General features: G+C 37.5%; 2 protein-coding genes across 4 annotated transcripts; one reads left to right on the top strand and one right to left on the bottom strand.

The window, feature by feature from the left end:
- The first annotated feature begins 1,007 nt into the window (after positions 1 to 1,007).
- LOC25480718 (F-box/kelch-repeat protein At3g23880) lies at positions 1,008 to 7,259 on the top strand. Of its 3 annotated transcripts, XR_003008410.2 has the most exons (3): positions 1,008 to 2,063; positions 2,165 to 2,351; positions 6,947 to 7,259. XR_003008410.2 is itself a non-coding variant. In XM_024774413.2 (2 exons), exons 1-2 carry the CDS (start codon positions 1,090 to 1,092, stop codon positions 7,041 to 7,043), a joined length of 1,071 nt encoding a protein of 356 aa, XP_024630181.1. In that variant the 5' UTR covers positions 1,008 to 1,089; the 3' UTR covers positions 7,044 to 7,259. The 3 variants fall into 3 exon arrangements, 2 of the variants coding, with proteins under 2 accessions (XP_024630181.1, XP_013442271.1); XM_024774413.2 differs by lacking the exon at positions 2,165 to 2,351; XM_013586817.3 differs by having other exon boundaries at positions 1,008 to 2,351.
- A 12,669-nt stretch (positions 7,260 to 19,928) lies between these two features.
- Positions 19,929 to 20,624, bottom strand: LOC120575968 (secreted RxLR effector protein 161-like). The gene has a single exon (XM_039826897.1). It carries the CDS (start codon positions 20,622 to 20,624, stop codon positions 19,929 to 19,931), a length of 696 nt encoding a protein of 231 aa, XP_039682831.1.
- Positions 20,625 to 20,963: the final 339 nt, after the last annotated feature.

Raw genomic sequence — 20,963 nt, 5'->3', positions numbered from 1 at the left:
AACTTTTCATGCTTTTGGCAATGCTTAGTAACAACCCCCGTGAATACTTGTTTCTTCTTCTTCTTGCAATGGTTTCTTTCTTATAACATTGCAGGGAACCAATGCTGTGATGCAATGAGAATTGAGCCTGAGTACTTGGATAACAGTGGTAATGCATTCCGGAAATTAAAAAGCTACAATGGTGAATATGCTTTCTAGTTACAAGGTAATTCTCAAAACAAATTAAGATTTAGGCTCTAGCATGTTTACTAATACATATCAACATACAGATTTGAAGATCCATGATGAAGATGCTGTTGAAGTTGATGAAAAATGGTTTGTTTATGGAGCTGTGCAGAAGGATGAGGTCAATAAGTACAATTCCTCTAGGAGAGATTGGTTACCAAAGCTAACTTTTGTTTAGTTGTTTGAGAGATATTACCAATTACATACTAGTAATCTGAAGGGATAATTTAAGGTTTTAACATGTATTAAAAGTGTCCTAAGTTCCAGTGTTTTGGTGATAAAGACAAGAATCCTTAGGTTTCAAATTTCAATGCAATTAGTTACAATTTGTAGCTGGTTAATTTTAATTTTCGTAACTTTTCAAATTACCCTCGATTTTTTTTGTTGGTAGAAAGACGAAATGACAAAGTCATTATAAACACACACACAAGTGGAGGTACAGAGGTTCGAACCTCGGTCATGACATTCGGCCTAACAATTTCGGCATTTTATCAGTTGAGCTAAGACTTCTGAATAAATTAAGGAGTATGTTTTTCTCCCAAATCTATTCTTTTACTTTGCATTTTAAATTTTTAACAATTATTCATCTTATTTATAGAATTTTAACTCTTCATAAAATCATTATTATATGTAACAAAATTTTGGTTAAATTTAAAGATAACAATAAATAAATTTTGGTTTAAAAAAACAAACAAACGATTTTTCAAATGTATAATATTAATTAGTTTGATTGAAAAAGATAAAAGTAACCACACAAAGGGTATAATTGACAAATACCGGATTAGGCGTACAAATCGATTCATTTGCATCTGACCTATTTAGGTTTCATCCTCAACGCCGCCACCCCACTGCGTTTCCACGATCATGACTCCGGTGACGCCGGTGTTCCTTCCGGGCGATCTCATCGCAGAGTTACTTTCCTTCCTTCCCGTGAAATCTCTTGTTCGATTCAAATGTGTTAACAAGGCTTGGAAAACCCTAATATCTGATCCCACTTTTGTGAAATTACACCTCAATCGATCATCGTCAACACGAAATCCACTCTTCACACTAGTCATTCTGCACGTCCCAACAACCACCATGGTCTACGGTAAAGTGGGTCGGGGTAACAGTGTCGTTCCTTACTCGTTAAACCGTTTAATTCAAAACCCATCATTCACCCTTTCTGTCGATCCGTACTATCGTTTGACCGGTAGACAAAGCTCTTATATAATCGGTACCTGCAATGGTTTGATTCTTTTGATTGGCGGTGATCTATATGGATATTTTCGGCTATGGAACCCAACCACAAGAACGATGTCTTACAAATTTGGCCATTTTCGCAGTTTTGACAGCCCTGCACACCACCGTTTCACGTTTCTTGGCCATTACAAATTCAGCTTTGGTCTTGATAACTCTACTGATACTTACAAGATAGTGGCGTCCAATTACAATCCAAATATTGTAAGAATTTGGAGTGTTGGACATTATGGTTGGAAAGATATTCAAAGTTTCCCTGTTGTTCCTGTCCATTCCTATTTCGGTGAAAATGATGTGCATAATGCTGTGTATTTGAGTAGCACTCTTAATTGGTTGGCTGTTCACAATGACTTTGACTATGATATTAAGAATCTTAAAGTTGAGCAGTTTGTTATTGTTTCACTCGATTTGAGAACTGAGACATACAATCAGTACCGTCTGCCTCGTGATTTTCATGAAATGCCATCTGCTCTGCCAATTGTTGCTGTCTTGGGGGGCTTCCTTTGTTGTTCCTATTTTTACAAAGAAACCGATTTTCTTATATGGCAGATGAAGGAATTAGGAAATGATGAATCTTGGACTCAGTTTCTTAAAATAAGGTATCAAAATCTTCAAATAAATCATGACTACTTTAGTGACCATGAATTTATCCATGACACGGTAAAGTATCATTTTCAATTGGTGCCGCTTCTTCTTTCAGAAGAGGCTGATACACTGGTGCTTAAGACCAGCCAAGAATCCCATCCAATTCTCTATAATTGGAAAGAAAATAGAGTGCAGCGAACAAAAGTTACAACAAGTACTACTGTTACCGATGATAGTAGGAATTCTATACTGTGGTGCTCGGCCAAGGTTTACGTTGAAAGCTTGGTTCCAATTTTTTGAGAGTATGTTCTCTTTTATGGTTTACTTGTTTGAATCTATGTTCATTGGTATGTGTTTTTATCATTTTAATAGATTGAGTGAATAGACATTTTTCTGATTGCTAAGATTTATTGTATTTTTTAACGATCAGTTCACAGATTAGTGACTTTATTTTTTGAGGTGGGGATGGCAATGGGTACCCAATGGGCAAGGTACAATAGTACCCATCCCCATACCCGCGTTTGTGAAAAATACCTGTACCCGAGCCCGTACCCTCGTGGGCAACAACTTTAGTGCCTTTCCCCATACCCTATGGGTACTTAAGTGCCCATACCCGCACTTTAACCATGAAAAGACAATAAAAAACACTACAATTGAAATAAAATTATGATCCAAAAAATTTCAAATCAACTAATAAAATAGTATAAGTCGTAGTATTTAGCCAAATAAAAAACATCCAAAATATCCCTAGAAAGAAAGAAAAAATAGATAATTTACATCAATTATATGTTAAAAAGTTGCAGTTGCATGTTAAAGTCATAATAAATTGTTACTAAAGTTTTTATTAAGTTGCATTAAGCTGTTTTAGGGTTAGGCTTAAATAGTTAAATATATTAATTAATTAATTGTACACAAAATATAAATAAATTATTTATCATATTATATAAATACATATATGCGGGTTGCGGGACTGGGTAGTACAGTGCCCATACCCATTTAAATTTGTGGGTAATTACCCATACCCAAACCCGGACCCATGAAAGCGGGGTTTTACCCTACCCATAGCGGGTATTTTTTGTGGCGTGCCCATAGGGTCTAGGTCCTATTGCCATCCCTACGTGGAGGAGACATTTCTCTCCTACTCTTTCCTATTTTCTATTTTTTTAGTCTTTTGAACTCAATTCTTTTATTATTTTCAACTCATTATCACTAGGTACTTCTTTAGGCCACCACATTAAGAAGTTTGCTTGCTCAAACATCCCACTTTACTCATTAAGTATTAATACAATGTATTTTTCATTAAGAGAATAGTTTGGTTTAAACTTGGTTATTCCGGAAGTGTTCTATAATGTATCTTTGCCTAATCAAATTTGGTGAATACCCATAACAAAAAGCAAAATTAAAGTCCCGCTCTTGTTCATTTCCTCACCACATCTCACATTCTCAAAATCCCAAATCGATGAACCCTAAATTCCAGTTCGCTCTCAAGATTTGCTATTTCTATTTGATTTTATTGGCGATCAAGTTCGATCACACTTCAATTTCAGTGTTCTTCAGTTCCAATTTCAGTGTTCATCTTCATTTAGATTTCAGTGTTCGTTCAATTTGATTGCCACGTTGCTGAAGCTAGAGATGCTGATTCTAAATTTCAGTTGTTGTTGGATTTTGTGGGAGTCTTGGGCTTGTGATTTACTTACGATAAGTATAGCGTGTGTTGGGTTTCACAACTTTGAAAGGGTTTGTTTGGCTGATACATGGGTGTCTGTCCAATACTACCATTTTTTTGGTCTTACTCCGTTCGTTCAATATCTTAGTTGGTTTGTTTTCCTGTATTGAAGTTATTTTGAAGTTAATTTACTGGTTAAATATTTATTTTTTCGCTTAAGAGGATATATGCCTCATTTTAACTTTTTATGCAACTATGTTAATCATGCATATGGCTTGAATGTTAGTGATAGAGACCCGATTTCACACAAAGAAATAAACAGTATTATTAAATTGAAAATAGATGTATTACAGAAGAAAACCCCCTGTAACCCAGAGCAAAAGCTCCTCAGAGAAGAGACATTTCTCTCTCTGCCTAAACCCTAAGGTTATTAACTGAACAAATGATCAAAGATAATCCTCACTCTCTATTCTCATTCCTTTATATAACCAACTCACTTTCTCTCTCTCATGTAACTAACTCTCCCTCTAAGTGGGCCTATGTGAACATATTAGATCCTATCAATGCCACCCCCTTAAAATCTGCCTTGTCCTCAAGGCAGAGAAAAAATAATTCCCAATTGCTTGCTTTATACTGTTGAACTCAATGGAGTCCATGAAAAGTCTAGTCCATGCATGAAGAGCAAATAATCACTGAGATAATGTGGAATGGAAGAGCATGTGATCACTAAAATATTTAAGAGCTTGAAGGCTGAAATATGCATCCCTTGCTGCAACATCTTTCCTTTGCACCAAAACTTGCCTCTATCAAATACAAAGTTGAGCAATCCATTCAAAGTGAAGAACATTATCCAACAAATTTCATTAACAGCAACTACCATAGAAAAACTGAATTCTCTTGAGTCTTGTTGGCTCATAAAAAAGGATGAACACCAGAATATCATGTTGAAAGAAGGTACAGAGTGTAATTTAATTTCATACCCACACAACAATGCATTCCACACAAGGTCATGTAATTTTGATCCAATCTGAATACAAGCTCGTGTCCGAGAAACATGCTCATATTTTCTATCTTTCTTAATCAATGTAGTTTCCCTAAAAGCACTCTCATCATCGAAAAAATCCCATGTATACATGCATCTTTTCCCCAATTGGCAGCACCAATGAATCATCACATGGTGATAAAAATTAGGGAGAACTTCCAAACTTAAAATCATAACAGTATCAAACATTATCCTGAAGTATTTAAAAACTTCCAAAAGTATCACTTGTTGCCTAATCCCACTCATCAAGGGGTTCCCATCTTTCCATTTGTGTTTCATGACAAGATTTATAGTAAGCGTAGCCAACCTTATTACCAAAGAAGGGCTTAAGAACTTACTTGATTCATTAATTAAACTTTTAACCCTTGGTATAAGCTTGTTACTCTTGTTTAAGCTATCTAATCCAGGATATCTTGCTAAAGATTCAGCCGCATTAGCTGTATAGGTGGCCTTGGTCTTTATTGTTCTCCAAATTTGAGCAGCTGACACATTAGAGCCAATAACCATCCATCTAAACTCATTTTGTAGTAGCCCAATATTATTAGTTTGGACCTGACTCTTTTGGTTATGAATTTCTCTCAACTCACATTGAATTGAGTTAGCATGACACATAGCAGGTAAGGAATATTCATTAGGTGACACAAGAGAGAGAAGAGGGGTTATGTATTGACCTGATGAAGACACGTGTAACAAGATGTTACTATGCAAAATGGAAGGCATAGATTTGTGCATGTGGCCCATTAGGATTAAACAGATACACAACTCACCAATTTCCCTTTTTACCCCTGCCTTCTCTAGAACCTTCTCACCTTCAGCAACGATTCCACACTCGGAATTGCAAACGGCGTACGGTGGTTCCGGCGACATTAATGGTGGTCCACCCAGTCTCCATTGTACATTCCCTGTCTTCTTGACTTTCAATATCGCATAGACTACTCCGTAAACGGAATCCTGTAAATCCGGTGGTCTTGGCGGTGGAGCTCGCCGTGGAATTGTTGTCACAGGCTGACCGGAGTCCGGAGGTGGTTCCGGCGAAGGCGGATCTGATACCTCCTTAGATAATGGAACTGCGTCTGGCGGTTCCGGCAACGGCGGTGGCCGTGCATCCTGCGATGGCGACGAAGATTTGTTGACCGTATTCTCTTGTTTTCTTTGTCTCTCCTCCGTGATCGATTCTGCGTGAATGATGTCCGGCGATGGTTGAAAATTGATCAACCTTCGTGAAACAAGTGCCTCAGCCCACAACACTTCTTCCTTCCCCTTTGTTGCTGAGCTTAGATTCAATTTCGTCCTCTTCTCCGTTTCTACAATTTCGCTCGGAACTGAAACACTACTAGAGGTTTCACCCTCCTGAGTCACCCCCTTGGAACCAAGCTTTTTGCTCAATTTCGTCAGAACCACACTCTGTTGAAGCATCTGTTGAGAGAGGTTCTGCATCTGAGAAGCAAGACTTTGCAGTGTGGTTGTCACAGTTTCCATCTGAGTCTCTAGTGCATCTATCTCCGGTCCGGTGGTGGTGGGAGTTGATCCGGTAGGTCGGACCAATTGATAGAGACCCAATTTCACACAAAGAAATAAACAGTATTTTTAAATTGAAAATAGATGTATTACAGAAGAAAACCCCCTGTAACCCAGAGCAAAAGCTCCTCAGAGAAAAGACATTTCTCTCTCTGCCCAAACCCTAAGGTTATTAACTGAACAAATGATCAAAGATAATCCTCACTCTCTATTCTCATTCCTTTATATAACCAACTCACTTCCTCTCTCTCATGTAACTAACTCTCCCTCTAAGTGGGCCTATGTGAACATATTAGATCCTATCAGTTAGACTGCATAGTTCAAGATGTCTATATACAATTAGCATAATTAGTGGCTGAATTTGGTAATATATCCAATACATGATTTCATAATCAATATGTATTGTTATAAGACCACAAAGTCGAAAAATGGTATAATTGCATCAGTTCAAACAGCAAAGTTAGAAGGGTCTGATTGCATCAGTTATAAAGAGATGAACTTTATTCATCAATGGTTCACAGAAAAAGGCTATGAAAAATGGGCTGCTTAACCCTTATATATCTTTGTTTTGCAGCTGCTCCTATTGGTTTTTACTAGTACATGCATATTATAGACTGAATAAAGTTCATCTCTTTTAAGATATTATAATATAGAAGTGTGGCTATATGCAGGATGATACAAGCTTTGGCGGCACAACTACTTCAACAGATGTTACTACAAGTTATGATGAATCATGAATGGGAGAAAACAAAAGGGAGAACCTTTTGATGTTTAGGAAAAAGAAAGAAAAATCAATAGCTATCATTTGGTTTCTATGAAGATTGTGTTAAGACTGTCCATGTAACATTACTCTTCTGCAAGAACTTTTTTTCTTTCTTTGTTGTGTTCTCTTCTCAATACATTTTATTTAGTCTCTGAATGGACTGATAAATCATGGTTAGGAATGCAAAACGTATTATGGTACAAGATTGCTTTGATGGTTGATTTGGTGGACCTATGTTTTAACTTTGATATCAATTATTTCGTTTGATATAGTAGTCCTAAACCGGTTTTAATATGAGTTTTGTTTAAAAACTTGATTTTTATGCTCAAAACCTATTTTAATTTTTTTAAATATTTGTTTTAAATGGATGATTGCAAATTAATTATTGAATCAAATGTAGTAAAATTGATGTGTTATGGTCCACTTGTCTCAATTTGAGTGTGCATCTACTTACTATATTATAAAATTAAGTTCCTAGGATTTTACCATTTTGCCCCTAGGAGGGGAATTTTAGGAATTTCCAATTGATGGGGTGTGGTTAGTGCCACCTCATCATTTTTAGGGTGCATTTCTCATTTTGCCCTTCACCATTTTTTTAAATTATTTTATAATTTTTATATTTTTAATAACTTTTGACTATTTTTCAATTTTTATTTTTTTAACTATTTTCTAATTTTTCTCCCAAATTCAGTTGCTTTTACACTGCCGTTGTGGGAGATTAAGATACCGTTTGACCCGGTTTTTTTTTTCTTCAACTTCTCTACATTTAAGGAGAAGTTAGACCAAGTACAATATCAATTAAGTACTTACTAAAAAAGGTACTTTTTTTAATGCATAAAATTGAATGGAATGAGCTTTGGCCAAAAGTTGTTGAATGCTACTTCAAAAAACTACTTTCCGACAATTTATTTCACAAGCATCTCTTCAATTCACGTTGGGAACCTTTTCTTTTATTTTCTAATATTATATTTCAATATGTTTTTTTTCTTCCATTTAATTTTTTTAGCCGTTCCATTTAATTTTTTAAAGGAGGTTTCATTTAATTTTATTACCTTTTTTTCAAAGAAATTTTATTATCTTTTTATCATTTATATATTTAATTTAAATATCGTTAATCCTAACAACCTCACAAATATTTTTATTTACGCTATCATTTAATGATACAAAATATTTTTATTTTCTTTCTTCAACCTCGCAAATATACAGACACACATATTAGCGTTTAGAGTAATACTTTATGTGCGTCTGTTTTTTTGTTACGCTAATGCGTATAATTTTTATAAAATTTTGATTTTAATTAAAAGTACAATTGTAGATGTCTTTTCTTCAAAAAAGTATAGATTTCTAAAAAAATTATGCTTTATCTTATATATATATATATATATATATATATATATATATATATATATATATATATATTGCACCTTTATATCGTAAAAAACTATGCATATCTTTTTCTTATTCAAAAAAACTAAACATTGCAAAATAGAAAAGGTATTATTTTCTATTTTGTCAGCATCAGATGATAGAATTTTGTATAAGTTTGATAATGACCCGAAAAATGTCTTTCCTTATTTAGTGGGAATATAGTTGATGTAACACTATGGGAAAAATACTCTGTAGCTTTATCATTTACCATCTATTTACCTTGAGTTCTTTGCTTCCATTTTGTAGTCAATGTCAACCCAAATATATGTAACAATTGGTCAGGTTCGAGGCTGCTCATCAACCTACATCATCCGGTTGTTAAGAAGTTTAAGACTTAGTAAGTTTGCATTATGATTTCACAATACAGTGTTAGAGTAACTTATTATTTCACAATCCGATTTGATTGTTTTATGATCATGTTTCTTGAATTGTTGTCGTGACCTTAACACTTCTCAAACTCAGAGTCAAAGCTTCAGTTAGAACTTAGGTCAGAGTTCGACTTCTTCTCAACGTACTTCGTACAACGATTTTTCCAAACTGTCTCAGGTTAGACCAATTGCTGAATTTATAAACTTAGTCAATGTCTGCTTTTTTTTATGCACAAACATGCTTTGAGTTTTTTTACGCACAAATTAAAAATACATATTGCATTATTTTTTATTTCATGTGCATATTTTGTGTTAGGAAACATATTGCATCACTATTTGGAAAACAACTAAATTCAATCCTAATCAGTTTGGATTGTATTATGAGAGTTGCTCCTAGGAGGGGCATTTTAGTAATTTTCTATTGATGGGGTGTGGTTAGAGGTGTCAAATGGGCCGGCCCAGCCCGGGCCCGAGAAGCCCGACTATAGAAATGGGTCAGCCCCGCCCGACCCGTTTATGATTGGGCCGTGAATTCTAGAGCCGGGGCCGGCCCGGGTGGGCCATGGGCCAGACCAGCCTGGCCCGTTTATGTTTTATTTTTAAAATTTATTCACTTTTTTTTTTTTTATGTATTTTCTTATGCATTAGTTACTCACCATTATTTTTTTGCTAAAATATGATTGGATGGACATAAAAATATAAATAATTTTTATATTAACATTGAATAATAATTAAAATCTAGATTATTCTTTCAATTAAATCAAATTAATAATTTATAAACTTTAAAATTTTAAAACTGTAAGCTAAATTCATCCATATTTATTAAATTTTTTTATTTAAATTTTTTTTTTTGTTAATAAATTTTAAATTAGTTGATAATGTTTTAAAAAAATAAAATGAAATATGGGCTAATGGGTCAGCCAAAAGCCCGACCCAAATGAGCTTGGGCCGAAAAACCCCGAGTGCATTTTTTGGTTAGTTTTTTAGGCCTGGTCCGGCCCAAAAACATGGGCCAATGGGCCGGCCTATGAGCCCGACCCATTTTTGACAGCTCTAGATGTGGTTAGTGTCACCTCATCATTTTTAGTTAGTCTATGAAACTTGCAATCTCTTTTATAAACCAAACTATTATGTAACGTTAATCTGCACATTGTTGGTTTCTTCATTGGTTCCAATTAGTATCATGTTAATTATAATGTTGTTTTCCTAATCTCTTGAACAAAATAAAACATGCTCTTTTCCTAATCTCTTGAACAAAATAAAACATGCTCTTTTCCTACAACAAATCTTTATAATGCTTTGGTAAATGTTTTAGAAATGTACATATATATAACTTCTAATTAACACTGCAATTTGTTTTATACCTAGCACTTTTCAAATGAGATATCAATGACATTTTTAAAAGGAACACGGAAAACAATCACACTTATCGAAAAACAAGCTCAAAAAAGGTATAAGTGTCGCTTGATAACGGCAAAGAGAGCCAGTTATAAAAAATACTTAGGCGGCCAATAGTTCAAATTTGCCGAGAACAGATGTTAGAGGTAGATGATAAGTTAATTTTTGATCTAGAGAAGCCACCTAAAAATATGCACGTTCAAAGCGTTCCAAAATAAAGATTTGGTGTTCATGATCCGCACTTTCAACAGATCACCTTAACTCTAATCCTAGACTAGATTATATTCACTCACCGATGCTACTTCTTTGCTTGATTTCATTTGATGTAAATATGAGTATCAATCCTTTTTTGGTAACTCTATAACAACAACACTCTTTTTTATAATTTTGGATAATATGTAAATTCACACATCATTGGTTTCTTTATTGGTTCCAATTGTTTTCATCCTAAATATTATGTCAATTTGCATTCTCATAAACTGATTATATGCTCTCTTAATCAGCTCATACATATTTTTTGATGAATCACAATGTTCCGTCATTTTAATATCTCTTCTTTCGAAGAATTTTTTTATCGAATACGTTATTGAACCCGTGTGAAGCACGGGTTTGTAACTAGTTTACCTATAAAAATATTGCATGGCAAAATAATGAATCAATGAAGAATTTCAATATTATGTTGGTTTCTAAATAGGAATAGTTAGGGTCTGTTTGGGAGAGGGGTTTTGGGGGGAGGGGAGGGAACGTTTGTGGACATGCACTCCCTTGTTTGGGAGATAAAAAAATGAGGGGAAGGTTAGTTTTTCCAAACCCCTCAAAACCCTCACTCAGTACATTTTCAGAGTCCCACCAAAATGAGAGGTTTACGGGGTAATATGACTCACATTTACAAGTTTGCCCTCAATATAATTTTAAAATTTAATTCTAAATTATTCAAATACTTGCGCTTCTAGGGTTAGGCAAGAGAGAGCGCGATAGGTTAGGAGAGAGAGGTGCACCACCGCACCAACGACCCTATGCGTCAGAAGGGCGGTTCACTAGGGGGGAAGGGATCCAAGTAGGGTGCCACACAAAGGGGGGGGGGGGGGGGTGGGGGAGGATTGGCTTGTCGTGAGTCGGCGACGAGGGAAAGCACACGGACAGGAATGCAGCAACTGGGACAGGTACGAAAGCAGGTTCAGACAGATTTAAGGAAGGAGAGGCTATGGTCGTAGACAATCCAGGCTTATGGATTCAGAGGGTTGGCATTTTCAGAAGCGGCGTGGACCTTCAAGAGAACCGGTGGTGCAGACTTTTGCGCGACCATCATACAGAGGCTGCGGCATGATGCGATCAGCTGTGGACGTCGTCGGAAAAGAGTATGCAGGTGCTTCAGGAGTGGTTAGCGAGAGAGGAGCGAGCAGCGTAGGTGTAGGAGGTTTGAGTCGGCAGCAGGCGCGCGATGATGGAGACCTAGGTATGGGCAGCGCGAACAGCATCCAGGGAGAGGTGAAGATGGATCAGCAGGCCGTTTCTCGGTATAAACGGTTCGTAACATTTTACTTTACCAATTTTCCTCCGCAATTATCTAATTTCTATTTGCGTAAGGGTTTTGAGGTATGTGGAATTCTTGAGGAGGTAGTAGTTCCAAGTAGGAGGAATGTGAATGGGGAGTTGTATGGTTTTGTTCATTTTTCCAAAGTTTGGGATGTTGGTAAATTGTTACATGCGGTGAATGCTGTTTGCTTCGGTAGTTATCGTGTTAGGGCTAAGTTAGCTCGCTTTGATCGTGGTGGAGAGGTTGAGGGGTCTAGGGTTAACGTAGATGAGAAAGTGGGAGGTGCCGTGTTTCTTAAGAAATGTGCTAAGGAAGGAGAGATTAGGATTGCTAACGAGGGGACGTCAAAGGAAGGTGATGGATCCGATTTATTGAAAAGTGTAGATAAAAGATTATGGAATGGAAAAGGGCGTATGGACGTGTTAAACGATGAGGTGGATGAGGGTTGTGTTAAAGTGGTTCGGGTCGGGGAGGTGGTTGTGACGATTCGGGATGGAATAGGAAAGCATGGACAGGGAAGGGGTGTAGGTGTCGATGAGGTTAAGATGGGGCAAACGTCTAGGGATTTGTCGGGGGATGAGCTAGTTGTGGTGGCAAAGCAGTTACCGGTTGCTAAGAAGTTGGTTCGGATGTTTCGAGCGAATGGAGACGATTTAAAATGGGTTCGATCAGGTGTTTTGGCCAATGTGGTGAATGGGGAGGTGATTACGGTGGTACAAAATCGGATTGCAGATGCGGGTTTTGTTAATCTTGATATAATTCCTTTGGGTGCGGACAGAGTATTCCTGAGAAGTAGGTCGGAGATAGATATTTTGGACATGCTTGGGGAAGCGAAAGATTTTTTTGATCATTTTTTTAAGAATGTCGTTCGTTGTGATAAGGAAGTGGTACCTTTTCGTCGGGGTGCTTGGGTGAGACTGTATGGAATTCCTATTCACGCTTGGAGTGAGGATTTCTTTTAAATTATGTGTGATGGATTGTGGATCTTATTTGCGTACGGACGATGTGAAGTTGGATAGACTAAGATTTGATTTTGCTCGAGTTCTGATTTCTACGCCATCCTTAGAGGCTATCTCTTGTGTAGACCGTCTTGTGATAGATGGTCAGTCGGTGGACATTAAGATTGTTGAGGACTGGGGAGGGAATGCTGGGGAGGATGCTTGCCTTTTTGAAGAAGAGGATGAGCAGCCTTCACAGTCGGATAATGAGGAGCTGTTTCGTGATCCGGAAACAAGTAAAAATATTGATTTGGTAGTTGATGAAATGGTGAGAGAATTAGAGGTGGAAGAGTTGAATAATGTTGCTGATTTGATGGACGGTGTGGACGCAGGTTCTGATGTTGCGGCTATGGCAGTTGTGGGGCCAGGAAATACACTGGTCAATGGGGAGTGTGCATCATCACATCATACAACAGTACCTGTACTTGCGGTTTTATCTCATCACTCATCAAGACGCTCATTCTTGCCTGAGTTGCGTACAATCTCAGCGAGCTTTTTTCATATATTTTTTTTTGTCCCTTATTTTGCCTGGACCGCCCTTTCGGGTTTTCGATCCACCGGGAAGCGCATTTTTGCCTAGGCCGCCCTTTCGGGGTTTCGACCTACCACGCTGTTCTTTTCATATATCTAGGCAAAGTATTTCTTGACTATATCAGTATTCACAGGATTTGGAAGTTCTACACCATCCATGTGCGTAAGAATTAAAGCACCACCGGAGAAGGCCTTCTTGACAACATAAGGACCTTCATAGTTAGGCGTCCACTTGCCCCTTGGGTCGGGTTGCTGGCTTATCCTTCTTTTCAATACAAGTTCACCTGCCTTGAATTCTCGAGGACAGACTTTCTTGTCAAAGGCAGTCTTCATTCTTGCTTGATATGACTATCCACGAGCCACGACATCCATACGTTTTTCCTCAACCAAGTTCAACTGATCATACCGGCTTTGGCACCATTCAACCTCGGATAACTTTGCTTCCATGATCACACGGAGAGATGGGATCTCCACTTCCAAAGGAAGAACTGCTTCCATACCATATACAAGAGAAAAAAGAATTGCCCCAGTTGAACTGCGCACTGTAGTACGGTAGCCATGCAGAGCATAGGGCAACATCTCATGCCAATCTTTGTAGGTAGTTACCATCTTCTGAACAATCTTCTTGATATTCTTGTTGGCGGCCTCAACTGCACCATTCATTTGAGGCTTATAAGGAGAAGAGTTATGATGCTCAATTTTGAATTCTTCACAAAGAGCTTGCACCACATTGTTGTTCAGGTTGGTACCATTATCGGTAATGATCTTGTTGGGAACACCATATCGACAGATGATGTTGTTCCTGATGAACTTGGCTACCACTTGCTTGGTCACATTGGCATAGGATGCAGCTTCAACCCATTTGGTGAAGTAGTCAATTGCCACTAAGATGAAACGATGACCATTTGAAGCCTTCGGTTCAATTCTTCCAATCATGTCGATGCCCCACATTGAGAACGGCCATGGGGAGGAGATAACATTGAGGGCATGCGGAGGCACATGAATCTTATCAGCATAGATTTGACATTTGTGGCACTTTCTGGCGTGCTGGTAGCAATCATGCTCCATGGTCATCCAGTAGTAACCTGCTCGTAATAACTTCCTTGACATAGTATGCCCTGTAGCATGGGTCCTGAAGGTACCGTCATGTACGTCATGCATTAACTGCTCCGCTTCGTGTTCATCAACACATCTTAACAATACCATGTCGTAGTTTCTTTTGTACAGAATATCTCCATCCAACCGGAATTTACTGGCCAATCTTCTCAGGGTCTTCTTGTCTCTGTTGGAAGCACCCGGTGGATACTCACGGCTTAGCAAGAACTGCTTGATATCGTAATACCAGGGTTTATTGTCAACCACATTTTCACCAGTCTGATCGATTACATCCCCAATAGCGAACACATGTGAAGGTCTTTCAAGGCGTTGCACTTTGATTATTGGCACATCATTCCAATGGTTTACTCGAAACATGGAGGATAGAGTAGCAAGAGCATCGGCCATTTGGTTCTCGTCCCGAGGGATATGGTGCAATTCGACCTTTGTAAAATATGACAACAGACGTCTCGCATAATCACGGTAAGGAATCAGCTCGGCATGGTGGGTCTCCCATTCACCCTTTATCTGGTTGATGACAAGTGCCGAATCTCCATAGATGTCGAGGTGTTTGATTCTCTTGTCAATTGCTTCCTCGATCCCAAAGATACATGCTTCGTATTCGGCCATATTGTTTGTACATTCGAACAGAATCCGGGCGGTAAAAGGAATGTGATGCCCCTGCGGGGATACAATGACTACTCCGATCCCTTTGCCATAAGCATTGACAGCACCATCAAAGACTAATCCCCACTTGCTATTGGGATCTAGACCTTCACCAATCAACGTTTCTTCGTAGTCTTTTGATTTCAAATACATGATCTCTTCATCGGGGAAATCGAACTTAATTGGTTGGTAATCATCAAGAGGTTGGTAGGCAAGATGATCGGCAAGAATGCTACCTTTGATTGCTTTTTAAGCCTTAAACACAATATCATATTCAGACAAGAGCATTTGCCAATGTGCAATCTTCCCAGTAATAGCAGGTTTCTCGAAGATATACTTTATCGGAACCATTCTGGATATCAACCAAGTTGTATGATTCACCAAATAATGACGTGATGAGATAAAACCGCAAGTGCACGGTCTTACCGAAGTAGTATAAAAGAGTATCGTTCCGACAGGGAGTAGTTCAATTTAATTAACCTTTAGAGATGATTAGAGGAGAGAAGAGAATTGTAAGTTGGGGGTTTTTAAACGGTTAAAAAGCAATATAATAAAAGAGCCTTGGGATCGTTGGTTTCATCTAAATAACAAGTCCTTCTCAAACCAAAACCATAAGCTTATAATGTTATGTTAGACCTAATTTCTCAAGACAGTTTCTCTTATGTTCCTCTAGCAACCAAGCCTATTTCGCTGACTTGATTACTATTAGAATTTGGTTCCTCTAACAACCAAGCCTACTTTACTGACTTGATTGTTATTAGTTCCCTTGAAGGTCGAAACTATATGTCTCAAAGATTGCAAAGCCTATTTCGCTGACTTTGCAATCCTTGTCTGAATTCACTTGTTCGAATATCAAAGCTCCACTTTCGTTTTATGAATTGATATTTGGAATAATGGATGAACAATTATCAAACCGTTCACTTTCGTTTCCACAGTTTGATAATGGTTGATCCATGTTAAGACGGTGAATTCAGATAAGAAATTAGGGTTACATAAGATTAAGGCTTAGGGCTTGGTTTGATTAGGATTATGTCATTTAGACTTATCAAACAATCCCAAGACAAGAAGAAGTCTACTCACTCATGTTCATCGTAGACATGGGGGAGAAGGGAGAAAGCATGAAAGTAAAAGACAAGAAAATAAAGGAAAGTAAAAGAACTTTATTTAGAAAAGCAATTGTCACTTATTGTATTCCAAGTAAAGATGAATATTGTGATGGCTAGCTACTCTATTTATAGTACACAATTGACTTAAAATCTACGCAAGTATATTCCAAGAATATTCCACGGTAGATTGTGCGCCAAAATAGAATAGCTTAGAGCCCAAGCAAAAGCAGCAAAAGGTCTTCTGGAGGGTGGCACGGCCGTGCCAAGGCTAGCACGGGCCGTGCCAGACTTCTGACTTGTGGGAGACATATTTTGTTTCCCAATCTTTATATTTTCGTGTCCAATTTGCTCCAAATCCCTTTCTTTTGCTCCAAGACTCAATCCATCCAATATTCTTCCCTGAAATATAATAAATTATAATTTAAAGTAAACTATCCTAAAAAGGAAATAATACTAATATAAAATTATATAAAATCTAAATAAAACTAAACTAAAAAGCATATTAAAATAGCATATAAATGACTCATCAAACTCCCCCATACTTGAATCTTTGCTTGTCCTCAAGCAAAAGGCATAAACATAGTAGCATCAACAATTAAATCAAATGACAATTAAATTAAAGTACATGTCTCCTCAAGGGCTTAAATCCAAAATGTACACTAATTACAAACTCAAGTATTTCTTGAAATCTTTATTCTACCCAACGATCAAGTTTCAAGTGAGTGTGTGTGTGAAGTCCAACCCTTTTCTTGCTCCTGTATAAGATAGGCATTATGAGGAAACATGGCCTAATCCTAGCACTAAACTAACCAAGAAAGATTCCTTCTACAATTCATATAAGAGAGATGGGAGTATTTGAGAATCTTTGTTCTTTGCCATATGCACATTTTAAGTTCTTTATTTAAGGAACAACCTTTTCACGTAGGAGGTCGGAGGGCCTACCCCCTTCCCCAATCTAGATTCAATGGTATCCCTTAAAACATCGTCTTCACGTAGGAAGTCGGAGGGCCTACCTCCTTCCCCAATCTAGTTTCAACGATGCTTTTTAAAGTTTTTCTCAAGATAACAATCACCTTCACGTAGGAAGTCGGAGGGCCTACCTCCTTCCCCAATCTAGATTCAGTGATGAGATCTTGGAATTTATTTGGCTTTTTGGCTTTTTATGAACTCCCTTATACTCACTTATACTACTGGCGCTTTGAGAATCTTTAAAGGTTAATGCACCACTAAGATTAGAACGCGTTTCCTTAAAATACATATTCATACATTTACTCAAGGGAAGCAACTTTGTGTTTTTCTCATTGGAGAATTTTATTCACTTTAAAATAAGATGTGTTTATATCAAGAAGACTTAAAACACAAGAGTTTGCTTTCATGTACAAGAATCAACAAAATAAGAGGAGACAATGAAAATTTTTGTGTCATGATTTTTTCAATAAAAATTAGCTACTTAACTATGCCTTTTTACAATAAAACAAAACAAAAGAATAAAGTTCAAGGGAGTTTGGAAACACTACGACTAAAGACACTTTATTAGGCTCCCCCCACACTTAGGAGAAGCATTGTCCTCAATGATTCAAGAAAAAAGAAAAATAAAAGAGAAGGAGAGGTGGAAGAAGAAGAAGAAGAAGAAGAAGAAGAAGAAGAAGAAGAAGAAGAAGAAGAAGAAGAAGAAGAAGAAAGAGAAAGAAGGGAAGGGTGGAAGAGGAAAGCTCACATTTTTATCATTGAGGTCCATATGGAGGACTTTGGAGGTGAAAGTGGTGCATCATGTTCCGAAGCATTTGGTTATTTTCTTCGGATATGCGGTTGCCCCTTTGGACATCGTTCCTTATGCCCATGAGTTCAACACCTTGCCTTTGTTGCTCGGTGCTTATTCTTTCGACCTCGGTAGTCATCCATGCCCATCTTGCATCTTCATTTGTTTCACCCTCATTAGGGTCATGGTGATCTTCATCATGGTGCAGTTGTGCACCTTCCTCTTCTTGGTGCAAGTGTGCATCCTCTGCTTCTTCATTATGCTGTTCTATGTGCACCTGTGGGTCATCATCAACATACAACAAATTTGCTTCCACCTCGGTGTTAGTTCGAGATGGGTTAGGCAATAAAATCAAAGTGGGCACATTTAGTTGGAGTATATAAACAAAGGGGACTCGAGGTTTTATGAAATTCATAGAGATGAGAGTTTCTATGTTTAGTCTATTGTTACCCTCGATCTTGTTTATCCCTAGGTCTTCACTCACACCGAACCGCCCAGCTATGTATGTTATGATACCAACAACTACTATTTCTCCCCTACTATCGGACCTATTTCCTATAAGGGAAAGGTTGAAGGTAAATCGACATAATCAGAATAAGCAGCGGAAAAATTCGATTTACTTTCCTTGGATCATTACGAATTGAAACTTGAACCAGTGATTCGATTGTTACCTTAATTCGGTTGGTCTGAAAAACGAACGGTGGAATCTGCGAACCGGTATCACGATCACAGCCAAGCAATTAGCAGAGCCTCTATCAAGTCCACACGAACAGTGCTCTTCAAAAACCTCGGTGCTAGCCAAGAAGACGGAAGTCAGAGAGCTTGGGTTTCTGCAAAAGAACGTAACCGCAAACTATTGCACTAGGGTTCTATTTATAGAACTCCTTATGTGCTTTGCAAGTCAAACTCGTTTTTGACTTCACTAAGCCCAATACGAGTTTAGTAAATATTGCTAAATCATTAGCATTATTTACTAAGCGCACCCTTTATATAAGTCGTACTTATACATATCTCTTTTGACTGCTCTTTGTGTGTGACCCTTTAGGTTCTAGTCACGTTGGCAATGATATTAAATCCATCATTTAATATCATAAACAATGAGCGGTATCTAGCAACACATCATTGCTACCCAAGTGACAAGAATGTCAAGTGATCTGACGAAACCTTTCATGATAATACATATGTGTATAATTACTACTTTGTCTCAATATCTTCATTGATCCCAAGGCATAGATAGTGTCACCCTTGTATAGATCAATGTTCATTTATCTTGATTCCGAAATATACTATTTAACGAATAAGTCCAATATCTTATATTGACTTAGTTCAGCATGGCCATGCATATTTATAGTCATATTTCATCAAGAGGCCTAAAGATATATCTCCTGTTTATGAGGAGGGACAAATCCCATCTAGGACACTCATGACCCTCAGCATGATTCATCAAGTGCCCATCAACCAACGTTATTGTTATCCTTTTACAGACAACGTTAGAATGGCAACAAAGCACATGAGTCCACATCTAGAGATCATAGTGGTTTCAGGTCTAAGAGCGATATACATTATTATCATTGTGAGAATATCTTATGACAATTTCATAACTTACTATGTAGTATTCTCACAGTGGGTCAATCCAATATAAATATTACTCCTAATATTTATATCTATGTATAGACTTGATATCTCATATCTATGACCCATGAGATGCGGTCATCAGTCTACATACATAATAGTCTCGACGCTTTATTATTATCCTTTATTCATATTAAAGCTTTGACTACGGATTCATTTAAGAATAGCGTTCTATAAGATAATGTAATCTCATGATTAAGTCACACTTAATATATTATTACACGAACTATCTATTCTAAGGACTTTATTAACATTATCTAAATATAATAAAGAGTGCCATATATTATCCAATAATAAAAGTCATGATACATAAGATAGGTTTAACATAAACTATTGGCCTCTAGGGCTTACACCAACAATCTCCCACTAGCACTAGAGCCAATTAGGCATAAACCTAATACCCATAGATCTAGTATGACCATCATGCTTCTGCTGGGCAAGAGCTTTAGTAAGTGGATCAGCGACATTGTCCAATGTTGGTACTTTGCATATTTTAACATCTCCTCTTTCGATAATCTCTCGAATAAGATGATAACGCCTTTGTATGTGTTTGGATTTCTGGTGAGATCTAGGTTCTTTGGCTTGTGCGATTGCACCATTGTTATCACATAGTAATTCAATGGGATCCACAATACTCGGAACTATTCCAAGATCAGAAATGAATTTCTTAATCCAAACAGCTTCTTTTGCGGCATTGGATGCAGCAATATACTCGGCTTCAGTTGTAGAATCAGCGACTGTTTCTTGCTTTGAACTTTTCCAGCTCATAGCATCGCCATTTAAGCAAAACACATATCCAGATTGCGATCTAAAGTCATCATGATCGGTCTGAAAACTAGCATCAGTGTAACCAATTACAGAGAGCTCTTCTTGACCTCCATAGACCAAGAAGGTATCCTTAGTTCTTCTCAAGTACTTAAGGATATTCTTGACAGCAATCCAATGATCGTTGCCAGGATTAGACTGGTATCTGCTCGTAGCACTTAAAGCATACGAGACATCTGGTCGAGTACATATCATAGCATACATGATAGAACCAATTGCTGAAGCATATGGGATATCACGCATTCGATCCCTTTCGTCATTAGTCGAAGGGGATTGATTCTTTGATAGATTTAATCCTGACGACATAGGAATGAATCCTTTCTTGGAATCATGCATATTGAACCGTCTCAGGACCTTGTCTATATATGTACCCTGACTTAAGCCAAGAAATCTTTGTGATCTATCTCTATAGATCCTGATTCCTAATATATAGGAGGCTTCACCTAAGTCTTTCATAGAAAAGCATTTCCCTAACCAAGTTTTGATTTCTTGTAGTGTAGGGATGTCATTTCCGATTAATAATATGTCATCTACATATAAAATCAGAAATGAAACTATGCTCCCACTAACCTTCTTGTAAAC

Source organism: Medicago truncatula, chromosome 6, assembly GCF_003473485.1.
Source record: "Medicago truncatula cultivar Jemalong A17 chromosome 6, MtrunA17r5.0-ANR, whole genome shotgun sequence".
Classification (NCBI taxonomy): Eukaryota; Viridiplantae; Streptophyta; class Magnoliopsida; order Fabales; family Fabaceae; genus Medicago; species Medicago truncatula.
Note: the sequence above shows the minus strand (reverse complement) of the source record. Positions and strands in the feature narration are given on the sequence as shown.

Bases quoted from the DNA above. Each gene is read 5' to 3' on its own strand.
- LOC120575968 (XM_039826897.1), bottom strand. From the start codon at position 20,624: ATGCGTGATATCCCATATGCTTCAGCAATTGGTTCTATCATGTATGCT.
- LOC25480718 (XM_013586817.3), top strand. From the start codon at position 1,090: ATGACTCCGGTGACGCCGGTGTTCCTTCCGGGCGATCTCATCGCAGAG.